This window comes from Lissotriton helveticus, chromosome 3_1, assembly GCF_964261635.1.
Source record: "Lissotriton helveticus chromosome 3_1, aLisHel1.1, whole genome shotgun sequence".
NCBI classification, from domain to species: domain Eukaryota; kingdom Metazoa; phylum Chordata; class Amphibia; order Caudata; family Salamandridae; genus Lissotriton; species Lissotriton helveticus.
The window spans coordinates 1,918,502,514-1,918,522,432 of record NC_136061.1 but is presented as its reverse complement, the minus strand read 5'-3'; the positions used below and the strand labels follow the sequence as shown (position 1 = coordinate 1,918,522,432).

Below are 19,919 nucleotides of genomic sequence, written 5' to 3'. Positions count from 1 at the left end.
ACCGTGCTTTTCTGCTGCAAACCCTGTTATCGACGGTGCAGGGTTGTGTTGCCAGATGTACAAACGTGTTTGGCTTTTAGCAATCTATAGATTAACAAACGTTGGGTTAGTTTACAGGCAATTCGGATATTCACCAGAGTCAACGCTTCTTAATCTGAGAAAGGCGGAATATCCTGGTAGCATTCACAAGCTGTTTAATTTATAGAACTGCATGCTAAATCGATGCGTCTGCCTCTTTCGGTCTTTTCTCGACAAGCGGTTATGCTTGTTCAGTGAAATAGCCTTGACATCACGCCTTTGGCAGAAATTAGTCAGAGGCGAAAGTGCATGGTTCATCGTGAGAACACCACATGTTTATAGAAGGCTAAAAAATAACAGCATGGAACCCTCGAAATCGGGTGATGGGGGAACCCTCGAATTCGGGTGATGGCGGGGGACGAGACAGTCAAAGGCCTCTGGGGTCGCTGGATCGGAGCAGGAGTCCTCTGCGGAGGGACAGGATACCCACCAACGTTCAGTACATCGGAGATCAAGAACAAGCAGCGGCGGCATTTCATGTTCCTGAAGCTCAAGCAAGAGAAGCGAAAGGTATTGGAGCAGACTGAGATTACTGGCTAGCCGAAGAAGTGCGAATCACACAGTGACATTGGTGGGGCCTGGGTCACATGACTCAAATTTCTAATTGAGCTGAATTGCACGTAGAACGGGAGTACAGAATGCTTATAATTTTTATTAATTTTGAGATTATCCAGAGCAGGTACTTTATTTGCAAAATCTCTGCTGTTGCTTTCTCTCCTCATACAGTGCACTCTCTGCCCTTGTCCCCCTGTCCACCAGTTGCTGCTGCCGGTGTGCTTCGTAAGAGGTGGGATGCTCCTCCCAACCAATTCCAGCGATCGTGCCACGCTTTAACTAGGAGAGTTCGCAGGGGGGGGGGGCGGCAATATTACTTTAAAGAATGAGGTTAAATAGTGTGTTTGAAAGCACAGTTTTTCTTAATTCTCTCCATGGTGCCTAGACTAGAACATTTTGCCGTGGGTACCCACATCTGGTAAGAATTACCCTTCACTTTAATTGGATCTGCATTTAACTACATCCACCACCACCACATACATCCACCACCAGTGTGCGTGGCTGTGTGTGTGTGTGGCTCTGTGTGTGTGTGGGTGGCTCTGTGTGTGTGTGGGTGGCTCTGTGTGTGTGTGTGGGTGGCTCTGTGTGTGTGTGTGGGTGGCTCTGTGTGTGTGTGTGGGTGGCTCTGTGTGTGTGTGTGGGTGGCTCTGTGTGTGTGTGTGGGTGGCTCTGTGTGTGTGTGTGGGTGGCTCTGTGTGTGTGTGTGGGTGGCTCTGTGTGTGTGTGTGGGTGGCTCTGTGTGTGTGTGTGGGTGGCTCTGTGTGTGTGTGTGGGTGGCTCGGTGTGTGTGTGGGTGGCTCTGTGTATGTGGGTGGCTCTGTGTGTATGTGGGTGGCTCTGTGTGTATGTGGGTGGCTGTCTGTGTGTGGGTGGCTCTCTGTGTGGGTGGGTGGCTCTGTGTGTGTGTGTGTGCATGCAAATGCAATAGGTCTCGCATTTGCGAGAGATTAAGCGATTGGCATTGTAAATGACAATGCCATCTATTTATATGTTTTCAAAACCAACACATAAATAAAAAGTGTGACATTTACTATGCCAATAGCTCTAACTTTTGCAAAGGCGAGACCGTTGCATTGTAAATGCTTGTTTAAATATTTATGAGAGAAGCCGTGGCTTTTGTATGAGCCAACCTTCACCACTCCATGTCAGAGTCAATCTTTAAATACTTTGGCGCTTAGCCCACCCAACAGTCTTGCAATGTGCCATCTGGCCACTGCCTGGCTTGTACTGCATACCAGTTTCTAATATTTAAGGGGGAGCTGGGCGGTCCCCTCATATGTAGAAGGCAGCTGTCCACCCCCCATTTCCCAATAACATAATTCTATGGCAGACCAGATGCGAGGATCATGCTTCTCTTTCTTTACTACAGAAATACAGCAGCCAAAGTAAACAGAAAACTTTAACCTACATATCACATGAGCCCCAACAGCTCCATCTCTCCACCAATCACAGAGATCATATATGTCTATATAAGTCCAAAGAACATCATTTCTTCCTCTTTCTTTGCCAATACATCAGCTGAGTCAAGTACATTTTACCTTGTCTCTATTGACGTAATGTTAACGATATTATATGATTTGATATAGTAATTTTATTATCGGTACTTGGAAATATTAGCGGCAGAGTGCTCTCACTTGAAGTGACATTGCCACCTCGGTCGCTTGGTCAGCGAGTGGAGTGGGTGGGGGGAGGATTGTGCTACACGCGCCACTGAGGATGAGTCCTCTTTCGATTTCTCAAACTTGCGCATGAAGCCCATCTGCGAAATTATCTTCCGATCAACTCCACAAGCTGCATATAAATCGGTGCCTCCCTGCCCCCAGAGACCGCACGACAGGGTGCAAAAATGTTGCTGGGCCATGCCCTAGGAGAGTTTTGGGTGGCTCCTTCCATATTCAAATAAAAATCCAATATTTATCTTTTCTGGCCGGGGCACTTCCTGACCTTGGAGTGTCTCAGATATTTTCACACCAATTTTCCAGGACTACTCTCCCCCTGGAACCAGGTGTTTAAACGCAAATACAAGGTACACCATGTGGTGCCGGAGACTCCGGCCAACAAGAATCCACTCTGCGATGCCAGAGATATATATAGTTCACCTCCGTTTCACCGAACGGGTGCCCTGCATGGAGGTTGCACATTATTTCAACTTTGGCCTTTTTTCAGGGACGGACAATTTTGATGTTGAGCTCCAGTCTGTGGTTTCTACAATACTTCACGTGGATATGCACCCTGGGAAGAGGTGGCGTCTAACGCTCCTCCAACTTCTATCCCACCGCAATTGGGCAGTCGTGGACATACCAAACGAGTGGATACAGAGGCAGAAATAACGCTGCTGATACCTCTTACTCAGGCAAATGTTTTTCCTTCTTCAGAGATTATGGTGGGGGCGGCAGGGTGTGGATACACTTATTTCTGCACAATTAGTGTTATTACTCCAGATCAGTGGGTGTTGCACTTTCCAGCTGGAACTTTACTCCTCCCCACATCAGGAGAGGCGACCCTATCTTCTTTTTTTACAAACGGAGAGCAATGTCCTAGATTAGATTAGTTATCTGCTGAGAATAGGGGCAATAACAGAATCATCTCCCCATCCACACTGATTTGTCAACACGATATTTTTGGTCCCAAAGAAAGATCAGGGTTTTCAATTAGTACTAAACCTCTGGGAATTCAATTAGTGGATCGTGTATCGCCACTTTAAATGGAGGGCATACATCTGCTGCAAGAGTAAGACTGGATAGGTCCATCTCGACCTCAAGGACACTTATTTAGCAGTTCCCGTTTTTGCCCCCCATCGAAGGTTACTTCAGTTTCAATGATGCCACCAGTGGAACGAGTTTACTGCCATGCCTTTCAGTCTTTCCTGAGCTCCTTGCTGATTCACAAAGCTTCTTGGTCCAGCATCTTCGAGAACGAGGAGTACGACTGATGATATATTTATTTAAAACAACTTCCTCATGGCACAGAGCAGAGACTTGGCTCTTTTTTATCTATTGTGGATGACTCAGCTCCTTCAGGATCTAGGGTTTGTCATCAACATGGAAAAATCAATAATGATTCCACCTCAGACAATGGAGTTCCTGAGTTTTCAGGTGGATTATATCAAGACCCAGCTTCTGTTATCATTGAAGAAGTGGGTGTCCATCAAGAAAGAGTTAAGGAGAGCGCTTGCCTCTCAGACTATATCATTGAGGATTTAAGCTCGCCTGGTAGGACTTTTAATTTCCTCCATTCAGACAATTTTTCCAGGGGGCCTTCACTATCAGGCCTTCAACGTTTGAAGATCTTACATATTCGCTCAGGACTGGAACACACAGAACAGATAGTGCTGTCCAAGGTAGCCAGGACAGAGATGTGCTGGTGGTAGGAACATATGGATGCCAGGAATTTCAAAGCTGTTTTTGCCTAGGTTCCGGCGGTAGTAATAGAATCAGATGCCAGTTGGTGGGGTTGCAGAGCCCGTTGCGGCTCTGTGCAGACAAGGCAGATTGTCCCCAGAAGAACATCATCTCCATATCAACTGTCTGGAACTGCTGGAGGGTTCCTTTGTAGTTCGTACTTTGTCCACACGCAAGGCTATTTGCTGTTTTCTTCAGAGAATGGACAAAATATCAGCTGTCCGGTACAAGATCCCGTCTCACGGTCAAGATGGTCAATGACTTTTGCCATTATTGTCTCCAACATCACATATCAGGGATGGCCGAATACATTCCCTTCCAGTCCAGTGTAATAACAGATTGGAACGTTCAGTTCCTCTGCGCCTCCAGCGATTGAAGGCTTCATACCCAGATTTTTTATCTTCTGAACATGAGTTAGGGCCCTTGCACGATCAATCTGTTTGCCTCACGCCTGAATAGACAATGCCCACTCTTTTTACACTAGGAAACAAGATCAGTTCAGATGCCTATTTCCAGTCCTCAATCGGCAGGTCTGCTATATTAATTCCCCACGTTCTCCATGATCCAGAGGGTACTTTCACAGGTGAGTCGACAAGCGGCAGAGTTGGTTCTGGTAACCCCTTATTGTAAAGCTCAGTCGTGGTTTCCGGTAGCGATGTAGCTGTCATGTACCCCTCCGGTGCGATGTCTCTCATTTTCAAATCTTGTCTCGGTTCCAGAGTGCCTTCCACATCTATTGGCGACTCAGGAGCGCTTGCCCTCATGGCTTGGAGACTTGCCAGGAATTTTGAAGAATGCAATGTTCTTTCTATCACAATCTAGGGCTCCCTCTATGCACAAACGCTAAGGAACTGCCTGGTGTAGATGGGTTTGTTGGTGTGGTAAGCGGAGTGAGGATTCCTTGGGATCTGTGAATTTCCTGTCGGATATTGCTAGTCAAGATCTGGCTTATTGGACAGTGAAAAATTTCCGTCCGGCTATTTCATCTGGCCATCTTCATCTAGATGGTAAACAGGTAGGTGAGCATCCTCTGCTCTTCAAGTTATTAAGAGTTATTAGAATGGTCCATCCTCCTCAATCAAATTATTCCATGGTGTAGTATGTTAACGTAGTTTTACGTTTTATCAGAGGTTGGCTAAGTAAAAAAGGTATTTCTCGCAAACAACTGCTAGCAAATCTCACTTCCTGTAGACAGGTCTCGGATGTACGTGCCTTCGATTTGGCACATAGAGTATTAACTCCTTCTGGGTATCTTTTACAATATCTAGACTTACTAAAACTGCTTCACAGTGTATTAGTTATCCGGCCTTTCCACATCATCAAAAGTTGTGTGGTCAAATGTCTGAAGGGTTGTGAAGACTGTCACCTTTATTTGTTTAACTTGTCTGCTTCTCTGTACAGTGCTCGGATACCCTAACTGGTCATGTTCGCGCCATATAAAACTTTTCAAACAAACAAATAAGGAATTATTTCACCGGTCAATTGCTTATTTCCCTGCAAAAACCTTTCAGCCCAGTCTCTTCAGCTACCCTGGCTCAATGCGTTAAATGGCTGTTGACCGAGGTAGGAAGTTAATGTTTCCCTTTTTGGGGCACATCCAGTGCGAGAGGCAATGGTCTCTAAAGCTTTACTACTAGTTCCCGATTGGAGGACATTATGGCTGTGACTAATTGGTCTTATGACTCCACTTTCAAAGTATTTTATCATAAGCCAATTGTGGATGTTGCATCAAATATAAATATTCAACTTTAAACTTGCATAACATGAAGCCTACGATCCTGCCATAGGATACATTATTTTCTACCTATCCCTTCAAGAATTTTCAATTCTATTAAGGACACGTAGACAATGATTATCCCACCTTAGGATCTACATATTGTTTAACTATGGTTATCTGCCTTATTCTGATGATATGGCTTTAGTTTATATATTGTCACTTTATTTACGACAGTACATTTTACTGTTAGTATTATGCTGTTTCCCACCTGAATTTGTGATGGGATACTTGAAGGCTGGATATTATCTCTATTATTTATTGTCAGGAACAGATGCCAAGTTGACTTGAGGTGGCCTGATTTGTTGCTGTTGGTGCCCCTGGTTCCTTGTGAAGGATGCTCGACTTCGTCTTTTGGAGTTGGTCTCCGTGGAGTGGTCCTGTTGGTGTTCGGCTGATGTTTTTGTTGGGTTTAAGTTTTGAGGACTTACATACATGACCACTGTGATTAGTGGAGAAATTGAGCTGTTGGGGCTAATGGGATATGTAGTTTAAAGTTTTATGGTTACTGATTTTCTGCTGTATTTCCGAAGTAAAGAAAGAAGCATAATCCTCACCTTCATGTCCTTAATAGAAGTGAAAATTCTTGATGCGATAGCTAGAATTATTATTTTTTTTTTAACGTTGCACTGAGTATAGGGATCAGTGATTACATTTAGTTGTCAACTAGTTCTTTCCAATATCTGGTGATGTCTAGACCCTCTAACACCATATAAATGGAAGTTCTTATTCCCCACAGTCTCTTAAGGAGAGGTCCAGCTTTTCAAAGCCCATATCTGTAAGTTGTACCGTCCTATATAGACATGATGAAGTAGTTTATGCTGGATTAACCTCAGCCAAGCCTTAATTGCTACCATGCAATGTGTTTATTCACATTCCAAGTCCTCCAACAGGTCATCCTCTTTTCAACATTATTGTTAATACATCTGGGGCCTTACATACTCTTTTGCAGTCACAAAGTCGGATTCTTTGCAACCGCAAAATAGCCTTTGGGCATGTAGAAAACCCAAATTGCAATTCCGTAACGTGTCACCTAATTGCAATATAGGTTTCGGAGTACACACCAAATTGGCTGGGGCGTGTTTAGGGAATCCTTTCCAAACTGTGATTTGTTAAGGTTTGAATCAATAGCTTACAAACCACAATTGCAGTCTCAAACCATTGCTAGGTTGCCATGCCCTCAAAGGAGGTGATAACTCATTCGCAATCAGGAAGGAATCCTCAAGGGACAACATTTTTTTTTTTTTTAATAGCTACTGGTCCTCCTTTTACGGAAAAGGGGCTACATTGAAGAAGAAAAAACTGAACATAGCTTTATTTAAAAGCAATCACAGACATGGTGTTTGGCTGACCCCAGCATTGCCACCATTGCTTTGATGGTAGTGTATTGGACAGCAATTTGCAACCTACTTCATTAACATTCACAAGCACTATTGAAGTATGACCCACTAGGCGATATTTTGGGAACAGACCTATTAATACAGAGGTTGGTTCACAAACGAATAATGCTTTAGATAAAAGTTGATGCACAAATTGCAATTGCGATCACATTTCCAAATGGGTTTTTTGGAGGTAAGCCTCCGGTGAATAATATTTTAGTATTTTGTAGACTTTGGATATTGCTTTTTTCCATGGGTATATAGTCCGGACTATTTTCTAACTGAGATATTTATTTTTAGTGAGTCGATCGTGCCTTGTATTTTCTCAGTGCATGTAGGGTATACTGTTTTAATTAATTAATGTTGTCATCCTCCCAGACATGACCGATTTACAAAAGCATTGTAACCGAATATGGAAACTAGTAAACTGTCAAATGAAACAGAAATAAAGTTGAAAGACCGCCTTAAAAACTTTAATTCTAAATGGAAACCACCTTCTCCCAATCGCTCTTCACAGACAGTGTTTCTTAATATTAGTCACGTCAATTCTTTACAGTCTCACTGAGTCCCAAATAATAAAGATACTTGCACTGGTATTTCGGTCATATTCACCACTATATTCTCTCCTCTTCCTTGATGGTTCACAAAACCCATGCTCAACCATTAGGAATGCATTAGGGCTCGGTTTGTTTGATTTTGAGATAATGGCATTGTATATGGTAATGTGCACTGACAGCTGCTGATGATTGTGCCAATTGAAAGAGTGGCTGGTGTACTGTCAGCTGTTGGTGTGTGTGTGTGTTTAGTGAAAGTTGCACTGACATGGTTTATTGTGTGCGTGGGTGTTTAGAGGCACGGATGCATGGTGGAGTTTTTTTTGGGTGAAAGCGTACATTGGTGGTTGTTGGTGTTTGTGCATGGTGAAAGCATTCATTGACGGCTGGAGGTGTGGTGTTGTGTGTGTTTTCTGTGTACTGGTGAGTGTGTGGTGGTGAGTCTGTGGGGGTGAGCCTGGGGAGAAAGTGTGGTGGGGAGTGCGTTGTGGTGAGTGGTGACGAGTGTGTGGTGTTGAGAGAGTGAGGTGTGTGGTTTGTGTTTGTGCTATGTGTGTGTGGTGTATGTGTGTGGTGTGTGTATGGTATGTGTGTGTGGTGTATGTGTGTGTAGTGTTTTCTGCACACTCACACACTGCCCCTACACATTCACACACTGCTCACCCACACACTCCCAATGTCACCCTGCATAGTCACACACTGTTTATACTGCACTCGTTCTGCACACTCACACAATGTGCACCCTTACACACGGTCTCTGCAGTCACTCTGCACCCACTGTCACTCTACACGCACTCTGCACTCATTCACTCTGAATCTGCACCCTGAATTCTGCACTCTGTGCAGTCTGAAACTGCACTCGCATTCTGCACTCTGCAGCCTGAAACTGCACTCTGCATTCTCAATCTGCACTCTGCATTCTCAATCTGCGCGAATCTGCACTCTGAATCTGCACTCTGAATCTGCACTCTGAATCTGCAATCACAATCTGCAATCACAATCTGCAATCACAATCTGCAATCACAATCTGCAATCACAATCTGCAATCACAATCTGCAATCACAATCTGCAATCACAATCTGCAATCACAATCTGCAATCACAATCTGCAATTAAACCCTCCTGCTATACATATTCATGAAGGGGAGGGGAGGGGAGGGCGGACATCTGCACGCTGTGTCCCATCATAGAGGAATGTACCATGTAACATGGGCCGTACCAATGCAAGGGGGAGCTCCTTGGCTACCAGATCCGCACTTACATTGAGCTAATTAGCCCCATAGTAGTTACTATCGTGACACCCAGTTCCTTTTCTTTCTACCATGTCCGCGTGGAAGTCGCAATTGCGTCTTGAACAGTTGACATAAAGTCTGGAAAACTGCATTGTGGGAGCTGTAGTCTAGTCGCACTTCCATTAGACCGATTCCGCGGAAGGCAATGATCTGTAGTGGAAAATCCCCGGCCTAGACACGCTGCTCCCAAATCCTGTCTAACAGAGCTTGCCACAGCAGAGTGCCTCGATACGGTTTAGTGTAGGCGCTTGACAAACACATTTAACTCTACATTGGAGTGGCAGTGCCAGATTCTTTTGTACTGATAGGGAGTTTGCAGAGAGGCATCTCTCGTGCCTTTATATGACAGCCCACTCATCCCAGGTTATCAGAGGGCACGACAAGGTCTTCAGTCCTTGCTAGGGCATGTGGAAATGTTTATTTTATTTGTGTTTGCTGATTGGAAGAGAAGAACGCGCGCACACAATGGGCACGTGACGGCTTTGTGGTGGTTGGTGACACACGGCCGGGAGGCTAGAAGCGCTGTTAGTTGCATGTGCCGCTTTACACAGACAACGGGATACACACTAACTAGTGCTTGTTTGGGAGAGTGCCAACAGCAGCACATGGTGGCTGCTATATTGCGCGTGAAATTCGATTTCCTTGCACACCCCGAAAATATTCGCGGGGTGTTCTGTACCTAGCATTCCCATCGAGTGCAGAAGGGAGGAGTCTGGGCTGAATTTGTATGAAACATCCGACAATGTTAGTGAGAAGTCCGGGGCTGCTTTAAATGACACTTCCCTGAGAGCTTCCACTGGCTCTTCTTTTCTATTTTATTTTAAATGCACGGTGTTGTGTAAATAAAGTTGACCGTGTGTCTCCATCGCTGGACACGTAATTTACAGATGGGCGTTTCTTACAGAGGTAATTTTTAACTAAAATGCACATTTCTGCAGAGTGACCGCAAAGTCCAGATGTCCTTCATATGCCCTTGTAAAAGCTTCACTTTAATCAACTTGTAAATGTCCACGGATAAATTAAAAAAAATAGAAGAATAAAGAAACATTTACGTTTATAAACACCATATTTGCTGGTTTCTCGCACGCGCCCGCAAAACTCACTGCTGAATGGTGAACGCGCCCCAGCCATCTGGATTCACTTACCGAGGGACCCTGACAGCTCCTAATTGATATTTACGGATTGCCGCGCTCGTAACCGCAGACAAAATGCAGGAAATGCCCAACTGGAAATATATATGGCCTATTGCGTTAAGGGTATTACAAACACGGCACCGCGAGGACCAATCACCATAAAGATGGTAACATAAAGCACTGAAAATGCTCGCGCACTGAGGAATTTTTCAAGCACGATCCAGAAACCCCTTCACAATACGGCTCGCAGCTCCGCCCCACTTCTGACGAAGTGGTGACGTCGCCGAGCCCTAAAAATGTATTGCTACCTTATCACTATCCAACCCGATTCCTAATGTATTGACTTTTCCTCGCACCTTGTAAGTTGCTCTCAAATTACAAACCGTGCCATCCATTCCACAGCAGATTTCATAATAAGTATTAGTCATAACACACACCAAACTAGATCGGCCTAGACCTCTTCCATCCATGTACCTTTTCAATTTGTACTTACCCTTACTTAATCACTAAACTCTCAAAGTCTTCTTCTGTACAGCATTGGGAGTACTCCTGTGCACCAACAGTGGGGCTAGCAATGATTCCTTCCAACAAAAGCCTAATTTGATAGCCAATTGAACAGATTATTTAAGAATTCTCTTCACTATCTCTAAATGCCCATACATCTTTGGATGGTGTTACGCTGACCACTTTCACTTAATCAACTCATAATTAAGTATTTGCAAAGTAAATAGGTCTTACCTTTGGGACCTATTGGCTTTGCCAAAAATAATAAGAATAATATAATAACTAATGTGACATATGCAAAGTATGTACAAATCATGGGTTCCATTTCCTTTACTATTTTTCTTTTTAGGTTTCGCCCTGGCGTTGCAACTGCGTAGCAGTTGCTCCGCCCAAGGGCGAAATCTAATGTTAGCTCTATAGTGGCGACTTCAAACCGCCCCTTCTTCCATTGGCTAGCTCCATAAATGGAGGCTAGCCATTGGAAGAGATTGGCCGTCAATCACGTTTTCCAGAGAAAACGCGATTCTGGGGCGTTTCTGGGTCTTTTTTTAAGCCCTGCCCCTTGTTGCCGTGTGTCCCGGGCCGCGCTGTGATTGGCTGCAGGCCCGGGACACCCCCGTGACGTAATTTCCCGGGCCGCGCTGCGATTGGCTGCCGGCCCGGGACACCCCCGTGACGTCAGCCAATCACAGCACGGCCCGGGACCTGACTTGTTTTTCTCTTGCAAGTAGTTCTTTTATTATTTCCCCACAAAAACGAGGCGAGTCCCCATCCCGGAGTTTCTACATTCTTGGGTTATAGGCTTCATATCTTTGCAGATAGAGTGCAGCTGTTTTACAGAATTACCCAAAGTTCTTACAGTCAGTCTGTCCCAGACATTGGACGGGAACCCCCGGGTCACTTTTCCACGTGCAATGTATCGTTTGCTACCTCTTGTATTTTGTTTGCCTCTGATACATGCACAATTGTCACTATTGCCTCGTGTAAAGTAACGTTTGCTTTTGTAACATGCTCACTTGTAGTTTTCTCCTTATGTATCATTTCGGTTCCTATTGTGAAGCGCTCTAACACCTTCGGGTATATAAAAACGCATAAAATAAATTAAAAAACTATAAATAGCCCGTCCCGCAGCCAAGGGCAGACCCACCGGAGGCGCGGCCGTCCACCCTCGAGCTGCAGTGCCCACGACTGCCAGCAGGTGTCGCTGTGCTAACCTGAATAACGGGGCCGTGAGTGAGGCGCCGTGGGAAGTGCCCGTGTGTCGCTGGCTGAGAGGAGGAGGGTGCTCCGGGCTCACACGCGCACTCACGCCGCAGGCTCAGCAGAGCTCCGGGAGCAGCGCGGCTCAGAGCGCAACAGGCGGGGGCAGAGCTCGGCGGAGGCCCGGAGAGGACCTCGGAGGAGAGCCCGGCTCGGTCACTGGTTGCGGGAGCAGCTGTTGAAGTTTGGGCAGAAGCATCAGCGCAGACACAGGATGCAGCATGAGGAGCTGCGCGCCTCCCTGCTCCGACCACGCTATGGCTGTAAGTAAAGCAGATAGCAGGCTGGCACCACCCCCCCCCCCAAAAAACAAACAAAAAAAAACAGTATTTATATATCTGCATTCATTATCTAGGAGAACCTGTGGTTTTAGTTTGTGTACCGGGGGTGTTTTGTGTTTTTCCGCACCGCTCAATGTATGAAAGTGTTTTTAAATGAGTTGTGGCCCCTCCTGTGCGCCTTCAAGGTGCGTCTCGTGAAGCCCCGCGGCAAGTCAAGGGGTGCAGGCGTGGGGGCTGCTGGTCTGCGGAAGGTCACGCGCAGGGAGGCACAGGTGTGCTGCGGCTTCCTCGGGCGCAGATCGCAGGCAGGTGGGTCTGTAGATTGGCTCTGCAGGCGCGTGGCTCCCTCTCCGCGGAGGATCAGCCGGGATCCTTCACGGTGTGTGCTGGCGCGGGGGCGAGGGAGCCGTGCAGGAGGGTTGACCCCCTCCCAGGTCTGTGGGTGGTGGCTCCGCTCACCTGACCCGAGCATCCGGTATGTGATCTCCCAGGGCGCCCGCGGCAAGTCACACGTGGGATCCCCCCGAAGATCTGCACGGCGCGGCTCCCTCTCAGGCTCCTGTGAACTCAGCAGCTAAACCTGCTGGAAGAGGTGCTGATCATCAGTGGTAGAACACACATGAACATGTTGGTCCAGGCTGCACGCCCTGGTAGCACCGCACGTGACACTTTAAGACCGTGCAGACCACACAGCGGCCTCTCTGCACCTTGCAGCAAGAAAGCTGGGGCTGTCCTACTTGTGTTGAGTGAGTTTGTCGCTGTGGGCGATTGTTTTACATGTTCCACTGTGTCTCCGAGACAGGAAGCACATGCGCGCGGAGTGAAAGGATGGGGCTACTAAGTACCTGTAATGCCTGCTGTGCCCCCGCACTCCCTGCGGAAGAGCCCCCAGAGCTACTTCGTGTCACCCACCCGCCCCCAGGCAGCCCTTGTTTCCGGTGATTCACGGCTCCGTCTGCCAGAGACACGTCCTGGCGGCCAGGTCTGTCACCAGAGGTCACAGCAGAATAATGCCTGCTGCTGGACTAATGCAGCGCGCTTAAAGGCCCTCGCCGCCTTTTTAAATAACGAGCCACGTTTAACATAATTACCCATGCCTTTAACTAGGGGAGGCAGTGCCGTGTGTGAAGGCAGACATGCCGTGTGTGTGGGAATGTAAAAGCGACTCAGTATTTTCATCATGACAGATAGAGTTCGTAGCCTGTGACCTCGGATGCGAACGTAATCACGTTTTTGTATTTTCTCTTGCCCTGCGTGTGCTCTTTCTGTCTTCCCGGTCCTCCACGCAGTGTTGTTTCAAACAACCCGTGACAGGGTGTGACAAGACAAACAAAGGCACCGCCCCCTTGCCCCCCCCCCCGTCACCTCCACAGCCAGCCTGCTCTCCCTCTGCGAGGTGATTTAAGAGTGCCCGCCAACGCACAACAGTGCATCTTGAAATACTGCCAGGGACAGCAATGTAAGGTGTTTTTTCATTCAAGCTATAACCTTTCTGATAAAACCATAACGCACATGGTTAGCCGCTTCCTAAAACCTACATCGGGCCCTATGTCTTTTATTTATGTTATAAAAATGAACACATAAATAAAAAGGACTATCATTCACAATGCCAATAGTTCAATCTCTCGTAAATGCGAAACCTATTGCATTGCAAATGCTTGTTTATTTGGCGATTCAAGTTTGCAGAGGCCACTTGGATGTGTTCTTTAATAGAAAATCATTTTTACCTATGCGCAACTGCTTTCTTAAAAGTGACACTGCGTGGCAGCATGAAGGACAGGGAAGTAATGGAAAAGGTTGGAGAGAAGCACCAAAAAAGGGGCTTAGGTGGGGCAGGTGCAATGGCCAAGGACAGAAACAGATCGGGGGTGAAGAATATATAAAGAAAGCTCAGAAGGAGGAAGCAATGGATAGGGTGTAGGGAGGAGAAAGCATGAGTGGAATAAAAAGCAGCTCACAAGAAGAAAGCAAATGGGTAAGGCAGGAGCAACATGGAAGATGGATGGAATAAGGAGTAGCTCACGGGGCAGAGAGCAAGTAGGGGGGCAACATGGAGCGCTTGAGAAGGGTCTGGCAACTTAGTAAGGAGTGAATTGCGTATGGAGAGATGTCGAACACACAACATTTGGAGAGATGCTGAACACACAGCATATGGAGAGATGCTGAAAATAGCATCTTGTGGAGCGTTTAAAGAAAGAAAAGAAAAAAAAAAAGAGTTCCCTTAATGTGAGCAGGGGAAGGATACAAGTTAACACAAGGAGATGATGGACGGAGCGCTATAAGCAAATCAGACCTGACCCTGTGCCTCATGGGAACAGTCCAGCCCAGCCCAAACTGCCAAGCCATGTCTTCCCTGGACCGGAAACAAGCATCCTGGGACCAGTTACGGGATAACAGCCCTCATCAGCCAGGCTAGCTTGAATCCAGTGGCAAAGTGAGCAAGGGACCCATGTCTGGGCATACCCTGCAACTTAGGGTGAACAAAGCAAACACAAGGAGATGATGGACAGAGCGCTGAAACTATGAAGACACTTACCCCCAGTCACATATCTGAGTTGAATCCACATCGTTCTTTAGCTCACTTTGCCACCCCAGTTCAGACAGAGCTATATGCAAATCAGTCTTGACCCTCTGCCTCATGGGAACAGTTCAGCCCGAACTGCGTAGCCATGTCTTCCCTGGACCGAAAACAAGCATCCTGGGACCAGTTTCGGGCTAACAGCCCTCAACAGCCAGGCTAGCTTGAATCTGGTGGCAAAGTGTGACTGGGGGCGAGTGTCTGAAAAGTTTCAATGCTCCGTCCATCATCTCCTTGTGTTTGCTTTGTTCGCCTTAAGTTCGCAGGGTATGCCCAGACGTGAGTCCCTTGCTCACATTGCCACTAGATTCAAGCTAGGCTGGCTGATGAGGGCTGTTAGCCCGAAACCGGTCCCAGGATGCTGGTTTCAGGTCCAAGGAAGACATGGCTTGGCAGTTCGGGCTGGACTGTTCCCATGAGGCACAAGGTCAAGACTGCATATAACTGTCTCTGAACTGGGGTGGCAAAGTAAGCTAAAGAACGATGATGGATGCAACCCAGGTCTATGACTGGGGGCGAGTGTCTGAAAAGTTTCAGCGCTCCGTACATCATATCCTTGTGTTTGAAGGATACAAGTTAGCCAATCAAAAGGATGGTAAACAAGATATCCTACAGAGGAGATACAAACGCAAGAAGAGAAAGATGAGCCATTGAATAAGAAGAATGCAAATTCAAATTACAAAAAGTCTACCAATGGTAAGCAGCTAGTGTGCTTCAAGCCAACTGTAATTTTTTGCGTAGTCTACAAGAGGCTTTCGCCTACCAGGAGGTGAGACCTAAAAAGAGATCTTGTATATTCACTTGATGTCATTGCCACAATGCTGTTGACTTTGAGTTGGCTCACGCCATGCATTGCCATACATTGGTGTGAAACTGTTACGTGTCAGGTATGTAAACACCCCGCCCCCCGTTCAGTTTTTTTCATTCTGAAATTTGTAAAGAATCTTCTTGTATAAGGAAACAAAATCAAACTATGAGTACCAAAGTAAAAAATAAAAAATAAACTTTATATGCCGCAACTTCGGAGCTTGCTGTGTAACATTATTTCTTGCAAGTTCATCATTTGGTCAAAGGCATTTTTTCCCCGAGAGGTAATAATTATGGCTAACAGTTTTAAATCTCGAGAAACTGCACCTCACTCTAGTAGTTACAGAATTATGGCATATAATGAGCTGTGATACAGCTGACTCAAGTGATCAACTTGCAATGTGCAGCAGTTATACATTCACTGGACAGAAGGCCCTTGGTAAATAATTTGTCACAGGGTGAATCAGAAGAGCACTGGCTCAGCGGAATCGCTTCTGGGAATCGTGGGTTTTATACTTTAGTGTCTACGTTTAGCATGTGCGAACCTGCTGACACGCAGAGGAGCGCATGGAGAACACTCCATCCAGGCCATGAAACATTCTCCCTCCACCCTTGCTACAACTAATAGTGTTTAAATAGTGTTCTGGAGTACCAGTACGTGTTCTCATCTCCCAACTCCGGGAGTAAACAATTTGGTTTAACAGGAGCACCCTAAAAACAATACATGCAAAGGGTTTGAGAAATATTTTTAATTGAAAGGAGGGGAGGCGACAAGCTGGGTTTCGCCCTTGAATCTAGCGGACTAAAGGCCAGTCTTGATACATGTGACTCCGGAGGTGGTTTGCGGTTCACAGGAACGCCAGGGCAGGGCTCAAATACTAATGCGGAAAATTCCCTGATGTTGGGGAAATTCGCAAGAAGCTACATTAACTTCATTTTAAAAGCGTGTCCTTATCGTTCGTTGATACTGAAGTCTTCTGTCATTACTATATACTCTTCGACTTTGATCCAATAATTAAAGCTCTACAATTACTTCTAGTCTGGGGCGCCGTGCATCCCTGGGATCCCTAGATCCACATGTGTTCTCCTCTACCCCCCGAGCCCCTTTATTATCTTCTTCCCCGCATACCTCCCACTCCTCGAGCAACCGCGCCATGTCTGCATCATTGTAGTCTCGGATGTCCTTCTTTTTGCGGCGCTGAGTCTCGGAGGCAACGGTCAGCAATAGGACAGCGGACACAGAGAGCAGCAAAGGAAATGCTAGACGAGCAGACATCTTCCCAAGTGGAATAACGGGAACTACACGCACGAGAGCCTCGATAGGCTAGGAAGACCTCAAGACAGCGGAAGTAAGTATTCATAGGCTGCAGGAAGACGCGGACTCTCATAGGCTGTATAAGAGTCCTCATCAAAGTGAGGAGTTTGGTAATAGGCTGAGAAGGAGGCGGGATTTGTAGTCCATTCTAAAATAAATGCTGTGTGTCACGTCATACTTCAGAATGATCTCTTTGGTGCCCCCGGGGGACATATGCCCTCTTCTTTGCTCCCTGACGAGTTTTGGTGTCGAGACTGATACAAGGCTGCCAGCGTGTCTTTCTTCTATGATAGATAAATCGGAGATTGTGAAAGCTTGGTCTCCTTAAGCGCTAAACACAGTCTGAAAAACATAAGAATTGTAGCAGATTTCCAGGAAAACGGAATTTAATATAAGGGTACGGGTCTCTTGAAAGCTCTCTGCCGTGGAGATAACGCTAATCACTAGTATATGCAGTAGACCTTTGTACTATCTACCATGCCTATGTGACTCTTAGAGTATATCCATTTGTATCTCCTCCTTGTGTGACTTTACATCTTGTACAGTTGCAATTTTTTTCTGTTTGTATCCTTTATGTAACGCATGTAATCCTAAATCCTTATGTTTTTCAACTGGTTCTTATGTAAAGCGCTCTGACACCTTCCGGTAAAGTTTGCGCTATATAAAATCGCATAAATAAATAAATAGAGGATTCTGATAGGTTGTGTAGTGTCATCACTTCAGCGTGTGACTTTACCCTATTCCGCAACCTTCTCGACCGATGCCCCTTTAAAAGGCTGGGGCCGGCATGAAGGCAGAGAGAACTGAATGCAATGTCAGGAATGGCAGAAACAGCTCCAGTCTGTTTGAAGTAAAAATGTTTTCTTGCATTTGAGTTGTGAATTATAGCAGAAGTTGCAATATCATGTATCTCTGTTTACTTCCAACACAACACTGGTGACTAGTAGGCTATGTTATGCAGATTTGTAGATCACACTATCACCTGGGAGGTTATCCTGGAGCTGAGTGTCTTGGCAAACTTGGGGTCTAGTCAGTGCTTAATTTGTAAAATATGAAGTCCAGGTGCTCAAATATTTGTCGGAGACCACACCCACTTTCCACTGGCTCCACCCACTAACTCTATTGGCTCAGCCCACATCTTCAACTGGCATTGATGAAAGGCAGATGTAATACCCATCTGAATGTCAGCACGGGAGCCTTCCTCCAAGTAAGGTTTTCATAGGATGTTCCCCTGCCCTCTGAACCTTTTGAAAAACATTTCGGTATTTTGTGCAATCATATTGTTGTTCGAAAATAAATATGAATAAACTGCTTGTGCAAACAAGAGTGTAGACTAATAAGAAAGACTTCTACATTTGTTTATGAGATCCTTCCGCTTCAGTGGAGGGATTTGGAAGAGGTTACACAAAGAGGATAAAACTACTCCCTACTACACGAATAAAATAAACTAGGAAATGATACCTTGAAATCGGTGCTGCTGAAAGAGAGAGAGAACACTTGTCCATGCAGAATGTCAGTGTGCCAGTCGGTCTGCCTTAATTATAGTGGTGATGGTCATTCTGTTCCTTGAATGAATTGGTAGCAAGACGGTGCTAAACTAAGTAAATTGTATGCTGACATTTAATGGAGGCAGGGACAATGTTGCTGGACACCAGTGAAGTAGCAAATGGAAGAAGGCACTGTTGAGTTGTCAGTTGTGTGTTTTATCTACAGCACCATTCTCATGTGTCCGTTAGCAAGTGTGCTTCTAAAGGCCCCTGGTGCTTAAAAGTGTTCTTTACTGTTCTCTGTATTTTTAAGTGTTTGATGTGGCACAAATGGACTAAGAGCCAGCTGAGGTGGGGCTGTGCAGAGATCATTTTTATTTTAAAAAGGTAATCTCGACCAGGGAGTGTTGTACATAGAGGAGTGTGTTGGGGAGGTTGGAAATCAGGGACGAGCGGGACGTCATTTGGCAGCACACTGGTTGTGTCACATGTATGTTACCAGAACGATTCTTTGCGCCGTGTCATATCAATACACACGGTGGTATGATTGCTGGAGCCTCTGACTCGGTTCAGTGACCGTCTCCACAGACAGTAAAAGCAGCATTGTTATTACTTACTGCGGTTACTGTTGCTGATGACACTTTCCACACCACCCATGCAAATCACAAGACTTACATAGAGATTATCAGACACATTCTTTTATCCCTTTGGCTTTCATGGATTTTGTTTCTTTAGAACAGTGCCAGCCAAGTAAAAGTAAAGAAAGTACGTCATAGAGCAGTAGACACTTTAGAGTGCAAGGCCATGCCCTTTGGGCAGCCTCTGCGCATTGCATTGCACACGGTGTCCCGCCCGAGCCGGTGGCATAATTGCTAGGGCCTCTGAGGCTCTGACTTGGTTCAGGTGACTGTCAACGTGCACTAGTCAAAGCAGCATTGTTTTTTATTTCTCATTGCGGTTAGTAAACCCTAGAATAAAAAAAACGGGCCTAGCAGACAATAAAACAAGCCCGCAAAAAACGGCCCTCCGACTGACCTGTGAGAATGCAGGCAGTCAGCCCTTCAGCCCAGGGCTTAATTTGTGCCGGTGCTTTCCGGTGCTTAGCACCGGCACCTTTTTATCAGGGCCGGGTCTACACTGCCACTGACAACTTTCATCAACATGACGACTGCAGTGCAGTCTGCACGTCTGATGTGTCAAAGAGTAGATTAAATATAGATGTCTTACTGCGGTGTTGTTCACTTCACTCTCTTACAGTCTCCAGAGTCCCAAGGTAAAGAAGTGTGTTGCTGTGCAGCGCTTAGAGAGCGAGCCCGATAAGAATGCCATCTCCATGATGCGTTTACAAATCAATTTGCTTTCATTGTTGTTAGTGGGCGGGCCTAAGATTGGGCTGTCTGGGCTCTACTATAGCCGGGTAGAGGGCTGGGACAGCGTGCCGTGCGTAACTTTTTTTCATTCCAGGGACCGTTGACCAAATCCCAGCACCCACGCACTTCACGAGTAATCAGCACAGGAGTTA

At 46.1% G+C, this 19,919-nt stretch overlaps 1 protein-coding gene across 1 annotated transcript in view; it reads right to left on the bottom strand.

Annotated features, from left to right (window-relative positions):
• MESD (mesoderm development LRP chaperone) overlaps window positions 1–16,946 on the bottom strand; it is a 29,641-nt gene extending 12,695 nt beyond the window's left edge. The window contains exon 1 of the mRNA XM_078682927.1: window positions 16,725–16,946. Coding sequence (XP_078539053.1) covers window positions 16,725–16,871 — 147 coding nt within the window. The 5' untranslated portion in view covers window positions 16,872–16,946. The remainder of the gene's footprint in view (window positions 1–16,724) is intronic.
• Window positions 16,947–19,919: the final 2,973 nt, after the last annotated feature.